This window comes from Heptranchias perlo, chromosome 7 (genome assembly GCF_035084215.1).
Source record: "Heptranchias perlo isolate sHepPer1 chromosome 7, sHepPer1.hap1, whole genome shotgun sequence".
Lineage (NCBI taxonomy): Eukaryota > Metazoa > Chordata > Chondrichthyes > Hexanchiformes > Hexanchidae > Heptranchias > Heptranchias perlo.
The window spans coordinates 13902051-13924076 of NC_090331.1; the positions used below are offsets into that span (position 1 = coordinate 13902051).

The 22026-nt window shown below is 42.9% G+C and overlaps 1 protein-coding gene across 1 annotated transcript in view; it reads right to left on the reverse strand.

The window, feature by feature from the left end:
- The window catches only part of LOC137323529 (contactin-associated protein-like 5), a 930346-nt gene that overhangs the window by 218613 nt on the left and 689707 nt on the right, over positions 1-22026 (reverse strand). Inside the window, exon 14 of the mRNA XM_067987099.1 lies at positions 17527-17683. Within this exon, the coding sequence (XP_067843200.1) occupies positions 17527-17683 (157 nt within the window). The remainder of the gene's footprint in view (positions 1-17526; positions 17684-22026) is intronic.

Here is a 22026-nt window from a genome sequence, read left to right on the forward strand (position 1 = left end):
ACTATATTTGAATGTGTATGTCTGGCATGAATATATTACTTCAGTTTGTCTCCCGCAGCCCCCCCCCTGTCCTGCAGTGAGGTCAAATTTGGTAAAACACTTTCTTTTCAGGCATAATACGAGGTTAACTCCCTCAGGTGAAGTTTGAAGTAAAACCCAAATGTATCCGAGACAGCTGAGAGTTTTAATCCGCAACCTCCTCATTTTCTGTCACCGACACAGAATTCTGGCAATTTTCCATCACAGATCTAAACATTACATATAATTGAGATTGCAGATTTATTCTAGTAATTTACCAAAAGTCTTGCGTTGATTATGTCAGGCAGTATTGGTCAGCTCAGGGCAAGAACGGGATGTGGCACTGACACTGACATCTATGCTGTCTGATGCCCCCTAGTCTGACATTTTCTGTTTTAATTTCAGATTTCCAGCTTCTGCAGTATTTTGTTTCCATTTTCTTGCATTTATTATGTGTCTCAGAAAGCGCTTCAGTACAATGAATCACTTTCTATGCAGGTAAACATGGCAGCTGTTTGGTACAAGGAAAGATCCCACAAACAGCAATGACTTCAATGGAAATAAAAACCGGGAGCGATGTAAAATGGGACACCGATTCGCTCTCACCTGTTTTACACTGTCGCACAAAGTCAAAATTACCCCCATGGAGTGTAAATCGGATGTCAAGGTCCAAACTCTCTTTGCTCCAGTGTCAGGTCAAGGCCCTGACTCTGGATTCAGGCTGCATTTAACTATAACCGCAGTGCTGATGCAAAGTGGTTTCACTTCACAAAGATGCTGCAGTTAGTGTGAATGCACACGAAGCAATTTTAATCTATTCAGACTGGAAGAGCTGGAAATCTAATGACAGAATAATCATTTTTACAAATTACATACTTTAATAAGCACCTAGTTTTAGCTACAAAAGAGCATTAAGAGTTTAAACAGAAAATCTATTTGAATCCTGGACAGTAACTCCATCATAGATACTTCAGACAGAAGCAGGCCATTCAGCCCTCTCTGCTTGTGCTGGTGCGAGCTCCCCATCTACTCGAATCCTATCTCCCTGTACTTTTTCAATTCTCTTATTCAAATGTTTATCTAATTCCTTCTTCGATGTGCTGATTGTATCATAGACGTTAACAGCAAAAAAAGGGCCATTCGGCCCATCTTGCCCTTCCATTTCCATACCAATGGCACAAGCTCTCGCCACCAGGCTACCTCTGCTGACTGTACACCACGTCCCTCTGAAGGTTCAGGTGCAGGAACTCCAGGTGTAGGGATTTCCTGTGCCCCCTCCCCCACAAAATTGAAATTAGAAAGAAAGACTTTACAGCCAATGAAGTACTTTTTTGAAGTACAGACACAGTTGTAATGTAGGAAACACAGCAGCTAATTTGCACACAGCAAGGTCCCACAAACAGAAATGAAATAAATGACTAGATAATCTGTTTTAGTTATGTTGGTTGAGGGATGAATGTTGGCCAGGGCACCAGAAGAACTCCACTGCTCTTCTTCAAATAGTGCCATGGAATCTTATATGTCCTGTCAGGGCCTTGGTTTAACGTCTCATCCAAAAAGCAGCACCTCTGACAGTGCAGCACTCCCTCGGTACTACACTGGAGTTTCAGCCTAGATTATGTGCTCAAGTCCCTGGAGTGGGAATTGAACCCACAATCTTGTGTCTCAGAGGCGAGAGCACTACCACTGAGCCACAACTGACACTTGAGTAACCCTTGAGTACTTCTGGAGTTTAGAAGACTGAGAGGTGATCACTTTGAAACATATAAGATTCTGAGAGGTCTTGACTGGGTAGATGCTGAGAGATTGTTTCCCCTAGTCTAGAACTAAGGGGCGTAGTCTCAGGATAAGAACCGAGATGAGGAGAAATTTGTTCATTCAGAGGGTTGTGAATCTTTGGAATTCTCTACCCCAGAGGGCTGTGGATGCTGAGTCGTTGAATATATTCAAGGCTGAGATCGATAGATTTTTGGACTCTAAGGGAATCAAGGGATATATGAGGATCAGGCGGGAAAGTGGAGTTGAGGTAGTAGATCAGCCATGATCTTATTGAATGGCAGAGCAGGCTCGAGGGGCCGTATTGCCTACTCCTGCTCCTATTTCTTATGTTCTTGTAAGGGATGGACAGACCACCCTCAACTTGGTCATCCGAGATTCTTCAGCGCAAAACTGGGACCTTGCTAAAGTTACGATGGGAGTTTGCCAGCATTGGAATTGATTGTCAAGGCCCCACTGATTTCAAAGAAAAGTAGAAATATTTTCAGGCTATTGATAAATCATAGCCACAACAACTGGTTCGGAATTACAATGTTGTTGGCATCTGACCACAAAAGTATTACGAATGACATGATGCTAAGATACACCATAATGGCTAAATGAACAGCTAGAAATCGTTTATACAACAGTAACATTGAAGGTGAATGTCTGTAGCCTGACATTTGAGGTAATCCTACAAACTAAGTTCTCAAATATTGTACTTCACACAATGCTGAGTAGTTGTTCAGGATATTGCTATTGTGCACATTAGTGTTTATTAATACAATTAAAGCACAAAAGGGCCTTCCCAGACAATGATTGCATTAATCTGGTTGCCTCCCTCAGATTGTCTATGATGATGACTACTTTGGGAAATGGAGGGATTCTGGTTGCTCGATGACTTCCTGAAGTTGGGGGTGAAACCACATAGGGGGGAAAGGGGTGGGGGTGCAGAGCTGAGCTTTGTGGCTCTTACTTTGCTTAGCAGTGACTTAGCAGCTAATTTTCTGAATATGCACTGGTTGCCAGGGTAACCTCACCCACTGGCAATGTATGTTGGGAAAATGCAAGCAGCACACTTGGGACTCTCTGATCTGCTCTCTGGGCTCCAAGTTGCCATTGTGTACTCGGAAAATGATTCCAAGTGCTAAAATTGAATCATGAAAAAAAATCACTAAAAATAAAAATGATACAATTAATCGATGTACATCAGCTTATGTACATCATTTCAGTCCCCAAGAACTGATTGTAGAAGTGTAGGTTGGGATACTTTAACCTGTTTTTCTGAAGTCATCTTGTCATTATACCCTTATTCAATTGCTTTAAAAATACATTATACAGTGCACAAATATTATCAAAGTCAGTTAATTTGTGCAAAGTGTTTTTTGATGTGAAAGACACCATTTAAATGTATGCACTATTATTATCTTTATACTTTATGTTGTTTGCCTATTTCAGCCCAGAGTTACACTCCTGCAATGCTGTTTTTATTTAAACCCTCAAATAAAACTTGCATTTTGTTTCGAAGTAAATAAGTCCTTTCAAGCATCTTTGCTTTAATATTTAATATTCCCAGCATTGTGCTAATACCTGGATAACTCTCTGTATATAAACTGCATAACTCATTTCCGCTGTATACGGGGATTAAGGCATTGCTAGGATTTCATTCTCAAATTTCCCCTGCCAATTTTCCACCCTCTTCTTTTCTCCCGGAGGTTTCATGGTTCCATAACACCAGCTGGCACCTTGCCCAAGTGGCCATTCTCAACAACAATGACGCTGTTGAGAATTTTTATAGCACTTATATAGCGCCTTTAATGTAGTAAAATATCCCAAGGCACTTCGCAAGAGCGTTATCAATCAAAATTTGACACAGAGCCAAATAAGGAGATATTGGGACAGGTGCCCAAAAGCTTGGTCAAAGAGGTAGGAGCACCTTAAAGGAGGAAAGATAGGTAGAAAGGAGGAGAGAGAGGTAGAGAGGCAGAAAGGTTTTGGGAGGGAATTCCAGAGCTTAGGGCCCAGGCAGCTAAGGCATGGCCGCCAATGGTGCAGCAATTAAAATCGGGAATGCACAAGAGGCCAGAATTGGAGCAGTGCAGAGATCTCGGAGGGCTGTAGGGCTGGAGGAGATTAGAGAGATATCTGAGCCTTGAAAGAGCACATTGCCCAGCTATTTGACTGCAGGGTACATCACAGCTGAGCATCATCCTGCCCTCAGACTTGACAGAACTCTGAGGTACAGAGGGATCTGGGTGTCCTAGTACATGAATCACAAAAAGTTAGTACGCAGGTACAGCAAGTGATTAGGAAGGCAAATGGAATGTTGTCATTTATTGCAAGGGGAATGGAATATAAAAGTAGAGATGTTTCGCTACAGTTGTACGGGGCATTGGTGAGACCACATCTAGAATACTGTGTGCAGTTTTGGTCTCCTTATTTAAGAAAGGCGGTTCAGAGAAGGTTCACTCGACTGATTCCTGGGATGAGGGGGTTATCTTATGAGGAAAGGTTGGACAAGTTGAGCCTGTATACACTGAAATTTAGAAGAATGAGAGGTGATCTTATTGAAACATATAAGATCCTGAGGGGACTAGAAGGGGTAGATGCTGAGAGGATGTTTCCCCTTGTGGGAGACCAGAACTAGGGGCCATAGTTTAAAATTAAGGGGTCTCCCATTTAAGACGGAGATGAGGAGAAACGTTTTCTCTCAGAGGGTCGTGAGTCTGTGGAACTCCCTTCCCCAGAGAGTGGTGGAGGCGGGGTCAATTAATATTTTTAAGGCTGAGTTAGATCGATACCTGATTAACAAGAGAGTCAAAGGTTATAGTAGGTAGACGGGAAAGTAGGATTGAGGTCACAATCAGATCAGCCATGATCTTATCAAATGGCAGAGCAGGCTAGAGGGGCTGAATGGCAGACTCCGACTCCTAATTCGTATGTTCGACATTTATACATGTGCACCTTCCAGCAGGAGTCACTGGATAGAATCAAGAGACGAAACCCTAGCTGATTGCCCCTGTCCCTAAGCTACAGCTTAGATCACTTAACTTACACAGACTGAGGATCAAACCTATGACCTTCCTGGTCTGTATTGCTCAGTTGCAAACGGAATATATTATCAGAGACAAGCAGGTGCAAACAGTAAAGTCTTCAAGGCAGACAGGTATTGTCAGGCTTTGATGATTTTAATAACACTCATTGCTCGAAGCCCCTGAAGCTTGGGACGTATTTGATACATCGAATGTTGATGTGGTTGCAGCTATAATGTAATCAAGTTAGTCGACAGAATCTGTAATTAGGTGCCAAACCAGCCTTAAAAACTAGTTTGCATGTCAACGAAAACCCTTTTTAAAAAGTCCTACTTCCATCTCAAAAACAGACAGTGGAACAGGGAAACACAAAAGTAAAAGGTGATGAAACCATTTATCAGGGGAAAACGGTTAGAACAACAACAACTTGCATTTATATAGCACCTTTGACGTAGTAAAGTATCCCAAGGAGCTTCACAGCAGCGCAATCAGACAAAAATTAACACTGAGCCAAAGGAGGTGCAGTTTGCACCTGTGTTTTTACTGGAAGGTGGCCTTTAGCCTCACATAGGGCCATCCTCCTTTGATGCACCTCCGACAGCAAGGTTTCCAACTCTTTGGCATCAGAGGATGGTCATCTATCTTCACTGTGCCACAGTGATTAATAACTCTGCTCTCCTGCCCCCACCAGCACTTTCCCTTAAATGGCGAGCTGCAACCCTTTAAGAACTGCTCCCACAGTAGATTCTCTGTCCCCAAGCCAAGTGTGCCTCAGACCAAACCCTGAGAGAAAACATTTCCCGAGCCAGTAGCCAATTCAAATTGGGAGGTGGGACCCCAATTAGAAAATAGGACTTCAGGTGCAGGCAAGTGTGCACATTAGGCCAGCAGAACCCCATTTGTATCATTATCAGAAAAACGGGGCTAATGTCTTTTTTGCTCTTTTCAGCCTTAGTTGTGTGCTGTGCTATTTATCTATCCCCTCACCTTAATAATTTATGTCTACATTAAAGCTAATAGCTTCAATCCCAGACTAGTACTATTTTGTTTTAAATTAAGGAACCAAGATAAGAAGCCAAGGCTCATTGGGAAAAAGGAAAACTAATTGTTTTTTGTGGTGAATGTTGGTTCATCGCAGGTGTTTGTATTAAATAACTACCTGCACTATTTTAATACAGTTATAAACTAATTTATTTTAAACTGGTTAGTGACTATTAGTATAATCCACTCAGGAATTTAATCCACACTAACCTGGCACAAGAAATGAAGTGCAATAAAATGAAATTCCTGTTCAACTAGAGGCAATACAGCTGCCCAGAAACACTATCAATTATCACCCAAAAATCAGGCTGACCCTGGAACACATTCCTGAACCTCAAAAGGAAGTAAAATGGCACTGGCCTTTTTCATAGCATCTCTGTGACCATTTCAATCTCTACATTAAAGATTACTTGTCCAACAGAATCAGAGTGGGATATTCAGGGATTTCACAGAGGTTAACATGGATTAATAGCCTCAAGACATGTCTGAATGCTTGATTGAAACTGATAGAGTTTCAAATCCTACGTAAATCTTATTTTACTCCCTACAGATTTAAGCAGCAGAAGGTTGTGGATGCTTGACAACTGATCAATTAATAGCAGAAGGTAAATAATTGTTAAAGGTTATGGAACTGGAAGGATATTTTTGCACATTTACTGGAATCTTATACAGAGATCTCACAAAAATAATTAGTAGGAAGCCATTAGGCCCATAAAGGTTAGTTCCCTTTTAATCTATCAACCCCACCTATCTACCTTTTCACCAGCTCCTTCAATCCATTACTCTCCATGCCAAACTGCTTCTTAAGTCAATTTAAACTGTCCGCTTTAGCAGCTTTACCTGACAATTTATCGCACATTTCATTTACACTTTGGGCCAAAAAGTTCCGCCTGACTTCCCTTCTTATCGCTGATTTCCTCCCTGGTATTTGAACTCTTCGCCATGGTGAACAATAAAACAGATTATTTGGTCATTATCTCATTGCTGTTTGTGTGACCTTGCTGTGCGCAAATTGGCGAATGCGTTTCCCTACATTACAACTGTGTCTACACTTGAAAAAGTACTTCATTGGCTGGAAAGGGCTTTGGGACGTCCTGATGACATGGAAGATGCGATACAGCAAAGGCTATGAGCCCCGACAACATCCCAGCTGTAGTGCTGAAGACTTGTGCTCCAGAACTAGCTGCGCCTCTAGCCAAGCTGTTCCAGTACAGCTACAACATTGGCATCTACCCGACAATGTGGAAAATTGCCCAGGTATGTCCTGTCCACAAAAAGCAGGACAAATCCAATCCGGCCAATTACCGCCCCATCAGTCTACTCTCAATCATCAGCAAAGTGATGGAAGGTGTCATCGACAGTGCTATCAAGCGGCACTTACTCACCAATAACCTGCTCACCGATGCTCAGTTTGGGTTCCGCCAGGATCACTCGGCTCCAGACCTCATTACAGCGTTGGTCCAAACATGGACAAAAGAGCTGAATTCCAGAGGTGAGGTGAGAGTGACTGCCCTTGACATCAAGGCAGCATTTGACCGAGTGTGGCACCAAGGAGCCCTAGTAAAATTGAAGTCAATGGGAATCAGGGGGAAAACTCTCCAGTGGCTGGAGTCATACCTAGCACAAAGGAAGATGGTAGTGGTTGTTGGAGGCCAATCATCTCAGCCCCAGGACATTGCTGCAGGAGATCCTCAGGGCAGTGTCCTAGGCCCAACCAGCTTCAGCTGCTTCATCAATGACCTTCCCTCCATCATAAGGTCAGAAATGGGGATGTTCACTGATGATTGCACAGTGTTCAGTTCCATTCGCAACCCCTCAGACGATGAAGCAGTCCATGCCCACGTGCAGCAAGACCTGAACAACATCCAGGTTTGGGCTGATAAGTGGCAAGTAACATTCGCACCAGACAAGTGCCAGGCAATGACCATCTCCAACAAGAGAGAGTCTAACCACCTCCCCCTGACATTCAATGGCATTACCATCACCGAATCCCCCACCATCAACATCCTGGGGGTCATCATTGACCAGAAACTTAACTGGACCAGCCATATAAATACTGTGGCTAAGAGAGCAGGTCAGAGGCTGGGTATTCTGCGGCGAGTGGCTCACCTCCTGACTCCCCAAAGCCTTTCCACCATCTACAAGGCACAAGTCAGGAGTGTGATGGAATACTCTCCACTTGCTTGGATGAGTGCAGCTCCAACAACACTCAAGAAGCTCGACACCATCCAAGATAAAGCAGCCCGCTTGATTGGCACCCCATCCACCACCCTAAACATTCACTCCCTTCACCACCGGCGCACTGTGGCTGCAGTGTGTACCATCCACAGGATGCACTGCAGCAACTCGCCAAGGCTTCTTCGACAGCACCTCCCAAACCCGCGACCTCTACCACCTAGAGGGACAAGAGCAGCAGGCACATGGGAACACCACCACCTGCACGTTCCCCTCCAAGTCACACACCATCCTGACTTGGAAATATATCGCCGTTCCTTCATTGTCACTGGGTCAAAATCCTGGAACTCCCTTCCTAACAGCACTGTGGGAGAACCGTCACCACACGGACTGCAAAGGTTCAAGAAGGCGGCTCACCACCACCTTCTCGAGGGCAATTAGGGATGGGCAATAAATGCTGGCCTTGCCAGCGACGCCCACATCCCATGAACGAATAAAAAAATATATATAAATGCAAGTTCTTTCTTTCTTTGATGTAACAAACTAGAGAGGATTACTTATTAGAAGAAAGTGAAAGGTGATAATTAGGACCTTGCGAAGAAAGTTTAAACATCTTACATGGACTGGAAGCGTATGTGATATCTCCATTCTAATTAGATACTTGCACGGCACATGGCTACTGTGGAATATATTTGATACTTTCATGTTATAGGGGTCTGGAAAAAAGGCATTAACTGAAGCACTGGCTCACCATTAAATTGTGCAGGAGGGTTTAGGAGATTTTTTTAACGCAGAGAGTTGTTAGAACATCGAATGCCCTACCAGAAACACAGAATCCGTAATAGTGTTTGAAAGGAAGTGGATAAATTGTTATGATCTGGAATGCACTGCCTGAAAGGGTGGTGGAAGAAGATTCAATAGTAACGTTCAAAAGGGAATTGGATATATGCTTGAAAATTTGCAGGGTTATGGGGAAAGAGCAGGGGAATGGGACTAATTGGATAGTTCTTTCCAAGAGACGACGCAGGCACGATGGGCAAATGGCCTCCTGCTGCGCTGCATTATTTGATGCTTTAACTTGATCAGCCAAACCAAGGTGGAGATAGTATTGAAGTCCAATGAAGGCAACGGAAGCTGCTCTTAGACCAGCCAAAATGACACTGGACACAGGATAAGGGATAGATGTGGGAGGAAGAGCAAGATCTTTTTCAGCTGTGTTGGTAGTTAAAGGTCCACTAAGGATTGTATGGGCCATTGACGGATTCCACAGGACAGATTTGGTGAAATATATATGGCATACTCCTGTTCCCATGTTCCATATAATATATATATATATATATATATATATATATATTATATCCCATTATTCATGAACCTACAAATAGGCAAATTAAGTTGTAGAATTTTTAAAATAATTCGAAGAAAATTTAAATTAAAGTCTGTAGAAACAAAACTATATTAAATGTGCAGTAATTGAAAGTTTACCACAGTTCAACTAAATGAAACAGGGATTTGATAACATGTGTTCTTTATATGGATGCCCAACACCTAATATGATTTTCAGGCGGACTTCTAAATGCACGCTCGGCTTCAAGCAGGAAGCCACTCGTATAGGCAAATCAGGGTTCTACACCGATTGTAGGATCCGGTTTGCAATTTTAAAGTACAAACGGGCAGAGTATGCGTGTAGCAGGTGGTGAGCAGCCTAACCAGGGGTCCTTAATGGGACTGCAGGAGGCTCCAAAAACGACCTGAAATATTTTCTGGGGGGTAGTTTTGTGGGGCCAGGAGAAGCAGTAAGAACCTGAGCAGCTCACCGACTGTGTTGTAACGAGAGCCCTGAATCTGAAAATAGTTCGGGGCCTCCTGTGAAAGGGTTCGGGCGGGCACAGCAGTCTTCGCACCTGCTTCGGGAGTGCGTTTAAAATCACCCCTTATGATTTTATGATTAGAAGATGGAAACATGATCAACGTGGCTTCTGAAATTCAAGAGAGCGAAACACAATCTGAAACATCAAGGGGATAATGTTAACCCCCAATGCACCCACTTTGCCTGGTTTGACCCTGGAAGACTTAAATTAATTCAACCTTACCTGTTTGGGTTTTCCATCACTACCGATTCACATCAGGTGAAAGCAGGCGGCAAGGGCTGGATCCATGAGGTGAGCGCCTTTGTTGCACTGCTTGTGGACCCGGAGGAGCAGGAGTGCTTCATCCAGGCCCAACAAGCTCACCTGGCTCACAGGACCCCCCCCCCCGATCGGCCGTCACCCCCGCCCCCACTGATGGTGGAACGCCCCCCCCCAACCCCGGATGCTGGAACCCCCGATCCTTGATGCTGGCTGGACAGCACCCCCCCCCACCCCGATCCCCAATGATAGCTGGTCGCCTCCCCATCCAGAATGCTAGACGCCCACCCCCGATCCCCGATCCGAGCTGGACACCTCTCCCCCACAATTCCCGATCCTACCTAAACCCCCCCCATCTGATCCTGATGCTGGCTAGAGCCCCCCCTGATCCCGATGCTGGCTGGACTCCCGATGTCGTCCCCTCCCCCAACACTGATTTTTTTTCCAGGGCCCACGATCTCTCTCTACTTCCTGCCCCCTTCTCTGATTCACCACTTCTTTCCCTTCAGATAGCCAGCCAGCCAATCTGGCTGCCTGGCGCATGGGAAACCCAGAAGCACAAATACTCACCTTCAGTTGAGTTGCGATGCACTCAATTGCCTTCCAGGTTCCCCACGCGAATATCTAAGGACGTTTGGGGTACCTGACTCAGAGATAAAATCATGCCCCAAGAGTTTTCCTCAGCTGTGTACAAGACAGTTATTCTGACAACTGATCTCTCACCATAAATAAAAGGGAGTCGTTGTTTAATAGACGTCGATCCATAAGAAAAGGAGGCAAAGTACAGAAAAGCTTTTTATTTTATTTAGTATCCTTTATTCTCTTTGCAACTTTCTGCTCCCATCTATGCTATTTATTGTGCCATCTAACTTGTGGTCATCAGAAAACTTGGATATACAGCTTTCTATTCCTTCATCTAAGTAATTTATAAATATAGTGAAAAGCTGAGGCACCAGTACAGATCCCTGGGTGACACCATTGATCACGTCCTGCCAGTTGGAGTACATACATTGTCCCTACTCCCTGTCTCCTACCTCCGAAGCAACTACCCATGTCAATAGGTTGCCCCCAATTCCATGCGCTTTCATTTTTGTAAACGATCTCTTATGTGGAACCTTATCGAGTGCCTTCTGAAAGTCCATATAAATAACATCCACAGACACTCCTCATCTACTACGTTAGTTACCTCCATATGGAGGAAGATCAAAGAATCACTGGATAGACAATGTCAAGAGTGACTTGTCATAGAAGGTGATACAGATGACTTAAGCGGGCCAGGCTACTTCAGACTGTCAACAGCACAGTGAATTCATTTGGCCCCATCATCACTGCTAAGCTGACTGAGGGGAATTTAATAGTTAGTTGTAGAGCACCAATTGGGAAACTGTAGTATTGATTTAACAAAAATATTTTTGGATAGTTGAAAGGACCGTCACCCCACAGGGAAGAACTTCAGTCTGATGTTAAAAAAAGAAGATTTTTCTGATAGGAGACATCTAACGTTTTGTGTTACAAATTGGAGCATCTCGGAGACCTTCCATGTCAGCTTTCCCAAACGAAACAGGCCCACGCAGATGATGTAACTGACAGGTCTGTCTCCAGCTGCCATTTATCTCAGTGGGGGACTGGCATCCTTGCCCCTCTTGGATGCCAATCACAGCACTGGAACATAAATACTAGCTGAGACTGAAGTGTCAATTAAATGCCAGCCTATAGCAACAGTTTTAAATAGTGTTCCTGAGAGGGAGGGGGAGCACTTTAAGTTGACAGCACTTTCTTGATATATATTAATGACTTGGACTTGGGTGTACAGGGCACAATTTCAAAATTTGCAGATGACACAAAACTTGGAAGGGTAGTGAACAGTGAGGAGGATAGAGACAGACATCAAGAGGATATAGACAGGCTGGTGGCATGGGCGGACACGTCGCAGATGAAATTTAACCCAGAAAAATGCAAAGTAATACATTTCGGTAGGAAGAATGAGGAGAGGCAATATAAACTAGAGGGCACAATTCTAAAAGGGGTACAGGAATAGAGAAATATGGAGGTATATGTGCACAAATCATGAAGGTGGCAGGGCAGGTTGAGAATGCGGTTAAAAAAGCATACGGGATCCTGGGCTTTATAAATAGGGGCATGGAGTACAAAAGTATGGAATTCATGATGAAACTTTATAAAATACTGGTTCAGCCACAACTGGAGTATTGTATCCAGTTCTGGGCACAGCACTTTAGGAAAGATGTGAAGACCTTAGAGAGGGTGCAGAAGAGATTTACTAGAATGATTCCAGGGATGAGGGACTTTAGTTATGTGGATAGACTGGAGAAGCTGGGGTTGTTCGCCTTGGAACAGAGACGGCTACAAGGAGATTTGATAGAGGTATTCAAAATCATGAAGGGTCTAGACTGAGTAGATAGAGAGAAACTGTTCCCATTGGCAGAAGGCTCAAGAACCAGAGGACATAGATTCAAGGTGATTATTAAAAGAGCCAAAGGTGACATGAGGAAAAACACAGCAAGTGGTTAGGATCTGGAATGCACTGCCCGATGGAGTGGTGGAGGCAGATTCAATCATGGCCTTCAAAAGGCAACTGAGTAAGTACTTGAAAGGAAAAAATTTGCAGGGCTACGGGGAAAGGGTGGGGGAGTGGGACTAGCTGGATTGCTCTTGCATAGAGCCAGAACGGATTCGATGGGCTGAATGGCCTCCTTGCTTGCTGTAACCTTTCTATGATTCTATGATACTTTACCCCCTAGAGTGATGTTCTCTTTCATACAAAAACAAACTCAAATTATAGGAGCATAGTGTGGTTATGGACCATAGCAGTGTACCATCATGTTGCACAGTAGAGTGGTGGAACGAGGGTACAAGCCGATTCAGTAAGTTCCAGAAATTAGTCAGCCAGACAAGGGAAAAATCAATTGGAGCCAAACTGCTCCTTCACAGGGAAAGGCAGAAACCGGAGGGAAAATCAACCCAAATTTTCTCTCAGGACCTTAAAGCTGTGGAATCCTTACCTCCCTCATCCAATCATCAGGCTGCTAAAAACCTGGCATCAGTTTGTAACCAATTCCTGATTTATATCCTCTCCCCTTTTACTGGTTTCAGCGTTGGTGGTATCCTGCCCTAGGCTTGTTAAAACCTCAGCATCGAAGAATAAAGGAACAACAACTGGATTTATTTCTGTATTAAACAGCTTCATGTTCAGCTGTTCCTTACAATCTCCAAATTGCAGGCTGTCTGATTTCTCATAAGAACATCAGAAGTAGGAGCAGGAGTAGGCCATATGGCCTGTTCCGCCATTCAATAAAATCATGGCTGATCTTCGACCTAAACTCCACTTTCCTCCCCGATCCCCATATCCCTTGAATCCCCTAGAGTCCAAAAATCTATCTATCTCAGCCTTGAATGTACTCAATGACTCAGCATCCACAGCCCTCTGGGGTAGAGAATTCCAAAGATTCACAACCCTCTGCATGAAGAAATTCCTCCTCATCGGAGTATTGAATGGCCGACCCTTTATCCTGTGACTATGCCCCCTAGTTCTAGACTATCTTCCCAGGGGAAACAATCTCTCAGCATCTACCCTATCAAGCCCTCTCATAATCTTATATATTTCAATGAGATCACCTCTCATTCTTCTAAACTCCAAAGAGTATCAGCCCATTCTACTCAACCTCTCTTCATAGGACAACCCTCTCATCTCAGGAATTAATCTAGTGAACCTTCGTTGCACCGCCTTCAAGGCAAGTATATCCTTCCTTAGATAAGGAGATTAAAACCGAATGCAATACTCCAGGTGAGGTCTCACTAAAGCCCTGTACAACTGTCGTAAGACTTCCTTACTCTTCTACTCCAACTCCCCTGCAATAAACGCCAACGTGCCATTTGCTTTCCTAATTGCCTGCTGTACCTGCATACTAACTTATTGTGTTTCTTGTACAAGGACACCCAATTCTCTCTGAACACCAACATTTAATAGTTTCTCACCATTTAAAAAATATTCTGTTTTTCTATTCTTCCTACCAAAGTGAATAACCTCACATTTCCCCACATTATACTCCATCTGCCATCTACTGCCCACTCACTTAACCTGTCGATATCCCTTTGCAGACTCTTCGTGTCCTCCTCACAGCTTGCTTTCCCACCTAGCTTTGTATCGTCAGCAAACTTGGATACATTACACTCGGTCCCTTCATCCAAGTCATTAATATAGATTGTAAATAGCTGAGGCCCAAGCACTGATCCTTGTGGCACTCCACTAGTTACAGCCTGCCAACCTGAGAATGACCCGTTTATTCCTACTCTCTGTTTTCTGTCCTTTAACCAATCCTCTATCCATGCTAATATATTACCCCAACCCCATGAGCCCTTACCTTGTATAACAACCTTTTATGAGGCACCCTATCGAATGTCTTTTGAAAATCCAAATATACTACATCCACTGGTTCCCCTTGTTCTACCCTGTTTGTTACATCCTCAAAAAACTCTAATAGATTTGTCAATCACGATTTCCCTTTCATAAAATCATGTTGACTCTGCCTAACCATATTGTGATTTTCTAAGTGCTCTGTTACCACTTCCTTAATAATAGATTCCAGCATTTTCCCAACAACCGATGTCAGGCTAACTGGCCTATAGCTCCCTGTTTTCTCTCTTCCCTCCCTTCTTGAATAGCAGGGTTACATTTTCTACTTTCCAGTGATCATTCCAGAATCTCGAGAATTTTGGAAGATCATAACCAATACATCCACCTTTTCTAGAACCCTAGGATGTAGGCCATCAGGTCCAGGGAATTTGTCGGCTTTTAGTCCCATTAGTTTGTCCAGTACTTTTTCTCTAGTGATATTAATTGTTTTAAGTTCCTCACTCTCATTTACCCCTTGGTTCCCCACTATTTTTGGTATGCTTTTTATGTGCTCTACTGTGAAGACAGGTACAAAATATTTGTTTAACGCATCTGCCATTTCCTGTGTCCCCATTATAATTTCTCCTGTCTCAGCCTCTAAGGGACCAACGTTTACTTTTGCTACTCTCTTCCTTTCTCCTTTATGGATCTAAGTTTTTGATTTGAAAACTTGATGATACACTTCGGGACATTTTTCTATGTTAGAAAGAAAGAAAGATATGCGTTTACATATTGCCTTTCATGACCTCAGGACATCCCAAAGTGCTTTTCAGCCAATTAAGTACTTTTTGAAGTGTAGTCACTGTGGTAATGTAGGAAACACAGCAGCCAATTTGTGCACAGCAAGCTCCCACAAATACCAATGAGACAGTGACTAGATAATCTGTCTTTTAGGTGCTCGTTGAGGGATAAATATTGGCCAAGAAGACCAGGAGAAATCCCCTGCTCTTCTTCGAATAGTGCCATGGTATTTTTTGTCTACCTGAGAGGGCATATCGGGCCTCGGTTTAACATCTTATCTGAAAGACGGCACCTCCGACAGTGCAGAACTCCCTCAGTACTGCACTGGAGAGTCAGCCTAGATTATGTGCTCAAGTCTCTGGAGTGTTCATTGAACCCACAGCCTTCTGACTCAGTGCTACCACTGAGCCACGTCTAGAGGTTAGAGGCACTGTATGAATGCCAGTTGTTGCATAACTGCTACATTGATGTAGTACTGATTTTAAGCGAACATGTTTAAATTCTCATATTCAGATTGATACATAATTACACTATGAGCCTGACCTTTCGTCTTGCTTTCTAATAAAAAAGTATGTATGATAATTAGTGGTACTTTCTGTTGCTAGTTCTGATTGTTAAATTGTTTTAAAATTGTTTATACAATTCTCACTGTGATTTGGATGCATTCTTTGCCTCCTCCAGCTCACTGTGTCATTCTTCCATCCCTCCAACCAGTTTATACTGGTTCTCTCCTTCTCCCTCCTCCCCACTAGTTCACCCTAGCACTCTTCTCTGATTCTCTCTTCTTCACTTCCTGTCCCCAACTTCACATTTGCACTGTTCTTTCCGGATTCTTGAGAACATACAAAAGCACGGACAAGCTTTTGGAAACGGGAAGGGATTATTCTAGATCCACCACAGCCTCATCATAACTCCCATCATTCCTATTTCTCTTTCCTCTTCACTTGCTTCCCTCTTGCCATTTCCCTTTGGCCCCATTTCTCCCGCTCCCCATTACTCCTGTATCTTGCTCTCCCATTCATTCTTGTTACTGTCTCTCTCCTTTACTCTTGTTTCTGTCCTTTCCTTCACCTGTGATTTTCTCCCCCTCCTTTCCAGAACTTTCATCTTTATCTCTTATTTTTCACAATCCCTTTTTCCTACATCTTTTTTTTTTCTCTGCTGCTTTACTTGTAGTGTTTGAGCTGCTGTATGGGGGTAGGAATTAGGCTGATGGAGGTCACATGGTAAGAGGGAGGATGGGTGGCTGAAAGAGCCCAGACAGTGGGAGCAAGCAGGCCAAGGCCGCGGATATAGCTCAGAGACAGCAATGCTTCCCCTCACCTATACCTAAAGCTGCTGTCCAGCAGATAAAAACTCTTGGTTGGCAAGATGAAGAATTATCTCCCACAGCGTGTAGCAGAGTTATGATGTCCTGGAGCAATAGCTTCAGGTAGGGGTGAAAGGAGAAACCAATTGACACTGGGGCCCCTGAAATTCCATGATCCCGTCTCTGTCAGCATAAGGGCAGCAGAACAGGATTCACACATCCCCATGGTGACAGATGCTGACCCGTTCCAAATCCCAGGGATTGGATCATCATCGTATTCGGGTCAGACCAGCTGCATCTGTTAGGGCGGGCACCTCTGATTCACCCTGACAGTAGCGCAGACAATCGGGAGCGTGCCATGCCATCGAATGGCCTCAGGATTGCAGAAAGGTTCCGTCCTCTTCTCCCTGCGGGAGTCAAAGGAGTCAAATGGATTCGGTAACGAATTCCCTCCGGGGTTGACTACCTCTCACTAGTGCATTCCTGGGGCCTTTCCAAGAGCCCCCATGAGACTCACATCATGTTCTGCTGGTGAGAGTCTGCTGACGCCCACTAAGGATGGAGTAGATGCAATACCCGGGTAGCCCAGGAACTCCCCCGACTGCCCCTTAAAATATTGGGGTGGGAGGCAAGCATAAGATTTGCCCATGGCACCTCCACTTAAATTTTGCTGGCATTCCTAAATGGGACAAAATCCCAGTAAAACCAGGTTCCACTCCAGTTTCCTGTCCCCCATCGGGTCATCCGCCCAAATTGTGCCCTAGGTCAGATCGGAATTTCGGGCCCTAAGTTTGAAACGCTAATGCCCGCATTGAACAGACATGATTGGTATGACAGGAAACATGGGAACAGACACTGATACATTAGTGTAATAAACCTGTTAAGACACACTATAGGTTCAGAATGTCACAGTACCATTCATCTCTGTCAGCATCGCAGTTACAGTCATACTTGGTATCCAAGCAGTTCTCCTCCAATCCGCAGGCACATTTTTGAACTCCAGGCGATGAACCCCCCCAGTAAGTTTGCTTTTCATTGGTCCTCCCAATCCACCAGGTGAACGGTGTTCCGCCTGAAAGAAAATATAAACAGATCATAAAACTTGACAGGGTTATTAGGGTTTGAAACAGTTTAAAAATCTTTGAGGATAAGTTTTGTGGCCAAGAAATGTTTTGTTAAATTAAAAAGATATCACAAGTCATTTTTCTTTCTTTTGTCTGAACTCAAGTTGCAGCATGTGTGAACTGTGTCTCATTAATCCTTTACAAACATACATTTTCTTCATGCATGAAATACACAGCCACTTAAGATCTTTTACAAGCAATTACGAGAAACTGGAATACTGCCAGATAGTGGAAATAAAAATAAAAGTATTGTCGCAGCTGTATGATCTCTTCATCATACCAACAGACATGAAGAGGTGAGTGTTAACAGCATTATATTTGAAGTCAGTTATTATAATGTTTGCGACAATATTTCGGAGAACTTCTTGTCATTACAAGTAATTAAAACAAGTGATTTGTTATCACTCAGGATCCAGTATTGCCATCACCCCCAGGACTTTTTAATGGAAAGCTGCTATACCTCAGGTAGCAAATTGTGCTATTCGTGGGGCTTGTCATGGGACATTGCAATGTTGCCCAATCACTGGCCCCACAAGTAATAAGCAAAATAATTACTCAAGTCCTCGTAACAAATGCAGAAGCAAGAAATCCTGGCCTAGGTTGATATGGTTCACTGAACTTTGACCTGTTTGAGGGGGAACTGGAAACTCCTCGCCTTACTGAAGAGGCTAAGGTGAGCAATTGGTTGAACAGAAGGGTAAATGGAGTGTTGTATAGTCAGGAGCCTTTACATGGTGCAGAAGACAGAGATGGGTCAGCGCAGGTTTTCATGTAGAGATTGAATTTCATATTTGAGCCACCAATCACATCTGCCTCAACGAACTCTTTCAAATTTTATCAAAACTTATTCATAACTTCCATTGTCAAATGACTCCAGGGTTTTAGCCTCCGTTACTTTATCTGGGAGTTTATTGCACACGTTGATCAAACTTTGTGTGGGCCCATAACACAAAACTGCCCCTAATGTTACACTAATTGGCTGACTCCTTCAAAAAGACTGTAGAATGACTGGGGTGGGAAGTGGAAAGTTTTACACTGGTGTTTGCAGTCCAATATCCTCCTTGGAAAATAAAAGTCCAAATGGGATAGAGGAGCAAAGTTATCTCGGAGTACAGATACACAAATCACTAAAAGTAGCGATGAAGGTTAATAAGGCAGTAAAAACAGCACGCAAGGCACTGGGATTCATTTCTAGTGGGATAGAATTGAAAAGCAAAGAAGTTATGTTGAACTTATATTGAACCTTGGTTAGACCTTACTTGGAATACTGTGAACAGTTGTGGTCTCCATATTATAAAAAGGACATAGAAGGTGCAAAAAAGATTTACTAGGATGATACCAGAACTGAGAGGTTATATCCATCGGGAAAGATTGAACAGGTGGGGATCTTTTCTTTAGAAAAGAGAAAACTGAGGGGTGACCTGATAGAGGTCTTTAAGATTATGAAAGGGTTTGATAAAATAAATGGAGAACATGGTTCCACTTGTGGGGGAGACCAAAACTAGGGCCCATAAATATAAGATAGTCACTAATAAATCCAATAGGGAATTCAGGAGAAACTTCTTTACCCAGAGAGTGGTTACAATGTGGAACTCACTACCACAAGGAGTAGTTGAGGTGAATAGCAGAGATGAATTTAAGGGGAAGCTAGATAAACACATGAGGGAGAAAGGAATAGAAAGTTATCCTGATTGGGTTAGATGAAGTAGGGTGGGAGGAGGCTTGTGTGGAGCATAAACATCGGCATGGACCAGTTAGACAGAATGGCCTGTTTTTGTGCTGTACATTCCATGTAATGCTATGTAATATCGAGTGGGCTGTGGGGCTACCCATTCCAGCACAGGGATTGTTCCTTGTGCCCAGTTCACGCCTGCAGAACGCATGAGCCAATTTCTAGTTCTTTGTATCTGGTATTGTAACTATTACACTGCGAACCAACTGATCATCTGATGCTTTCCTTTCTTTTCTTTCTCATCTGATTTTGATAAAGGAAAATCTGCTGATGCAGAACGTGCATTCAATATCTTTCTGTACTTCTCCATATAAAATATACAATTGAGTTCTTGTAGATCTCTCCCTGGTGGCTAACTGACAATAGAATCAGGTCAAAAATACTGCAGTAACTGTGCTTGGTTCAGGGATTTATTTGGTCTATGGGTGTAAATGTTGTGAAGTACATTTTGAAGGCAATCTTGAAAGAGTTATTTTTTGGTCTTTGTTTTGTGAAAGTTGTTCAACCTGCCTCCTGGTGATCATTTGGTATTGTTCGTTTCCTTTATATTTTCCTCTGTGGGCTATTTTTAGTGAAACGGCAGATGTGAGTTGAAAGCAGAAAACACACAATGTGTGTACTTTTTCTTCTGCTAAATATGATCGAAAAGGGTCACTTTTCGCTGGATAATCAGCTTCTGGTCAATATTTATCCCTCAACCAACATCACTAAAAAAACAGATTATCTGGTCACTATCTCACTGCTGTTTGTGTGAGCTCATTGTGTGCAAATTGGCTGCTACGTTTTCTACTTTACAACAATGTTTAGAAACATAGAAAATTGGAGCAGGAGTAGGCCATTCGGCCCTTCAAGCCTACTCCGCCATTCAATATGATCGTGGCTGATCCATCTCAATACTATATTCCTGCTCTCTCCCCATACCCCTTGATGCTTTCTGTGTCTAGAAATATTTCAAAAGTGCTTAATTGGCTGTAAAGCGCTTTGGGACACCCTGAGGTTGTGAAAGGCACAATACAAATGCAAGTCTTTCTTTCTTTTCTTCTGGTCTAACTTGAATTCTTGCATATAATTGAGGCTGCGTCCAAAAATTGAAATAAAAGGAATCAATGTTTATACAGGGGAAAGGACAAGAAAATAAGAGAGAGGAGAGAGAATATAAATTTCAGTGCTGCAATATTGTTGCTGTCTGATATAATTTTGATATACAAAACAAGTAGAGCAGAGTTTGATACTAAAATAAATAAGTTTTATCTGCTGAGTGGTGGCAACATAGTCAATGTTAGAAAAAGGACAAAGGGGGCAACAAATATTGAAGACTGACTAGCACAAACTACCTAGACTCTTCAAATTTAATTGTAAAGCTTAAAAAGTTGGCCTTACACTGTAACTGGCATGAGACTCTCACATCAAAAGTTATCACATCTCAATTCAAAATGCTGAACATATGCCTGCTGGGCTGCAGTTATATTGCTCATTGTGCATTGTTGGGCTGCTGAAATCACGTTGCAGTCATCTTCCGAATAGTATCCATGCTGTTCGGTCACACAGACACTTGCGTTACAAACATTTTTGAGAAAAGCCAGGCTCTCTGATTAATGAAGCTTGATTCTTACATTTAGATTGTCCAACTGGTGTTATTTTAACACTACTGCAAGGCCATTTATTCAAAATGGGTGACTGCCAGTGTTAAAGTAACCTTGTTTGGAAAAATCCACTAGTTAACCTTTGGCTTTGTTGGAATCTAGAGTATGAAAGCCAAAGCCCAGATTAAAACCTCAGAAATATTAATATACGATATAAAATAAGCATCAAGGATATTATAGTAAGGACGTACATAAGAATGGTTCAAGGATGAGAAAAAAGCCATTAAATCCATGAAGCTGATGCCGCTAGTGCCCTAACTCGCTAGCCAAGCATTCATCTGCATTTTGAACACCCATTCAGTTGTTAGCCCAATCTTCTGTTTGGGGCTAGATCTGCCGGTAGCGCAGGTGGACTTGTCTAGTAGTGCAGGGAACCGGCCCCTCCCCCATATTTTATAGGAACAGAGGAACAGAACAATGGAAGTAGACCATTCAGCCTCAGGTATGTTCGGCCATTCTATTAGATCATGGTTGATCTGTACCTTTACTTCATTCACCTGCTTTTGCTCCATATCCTGATACCTTTACATAACAAAAAAAATCTATCAATCTCATTCTTGAAAATTTTAATTGACCCAGTATTCGCATCCTTTTGGGAGGAGTAAGTTCCAGAATTCCATTACCCTTTGTATGAAAACATGCTTCTTGATTTCTCTGCTGAATGGCCTAGCTCTAATTTTAAGATTATGCCTTCTTATTCTGGATTCCCCCACCAGAGGAAAGAGTTTCTCTGTATCTGCCTTATCTAATCACTTCATCACTTTAAACACTGCTATTAGATCAGCCCTCAACCTTCTAAATTCAAAGGAATTACAACCAAGTTTATGCAACTTGTTCTCATAATTTAATCCTTTACGATCTGTAACATGCTATTGAATCTGTGCCATACCCCCTCCAAGGCCAATCTTTCCTTCCT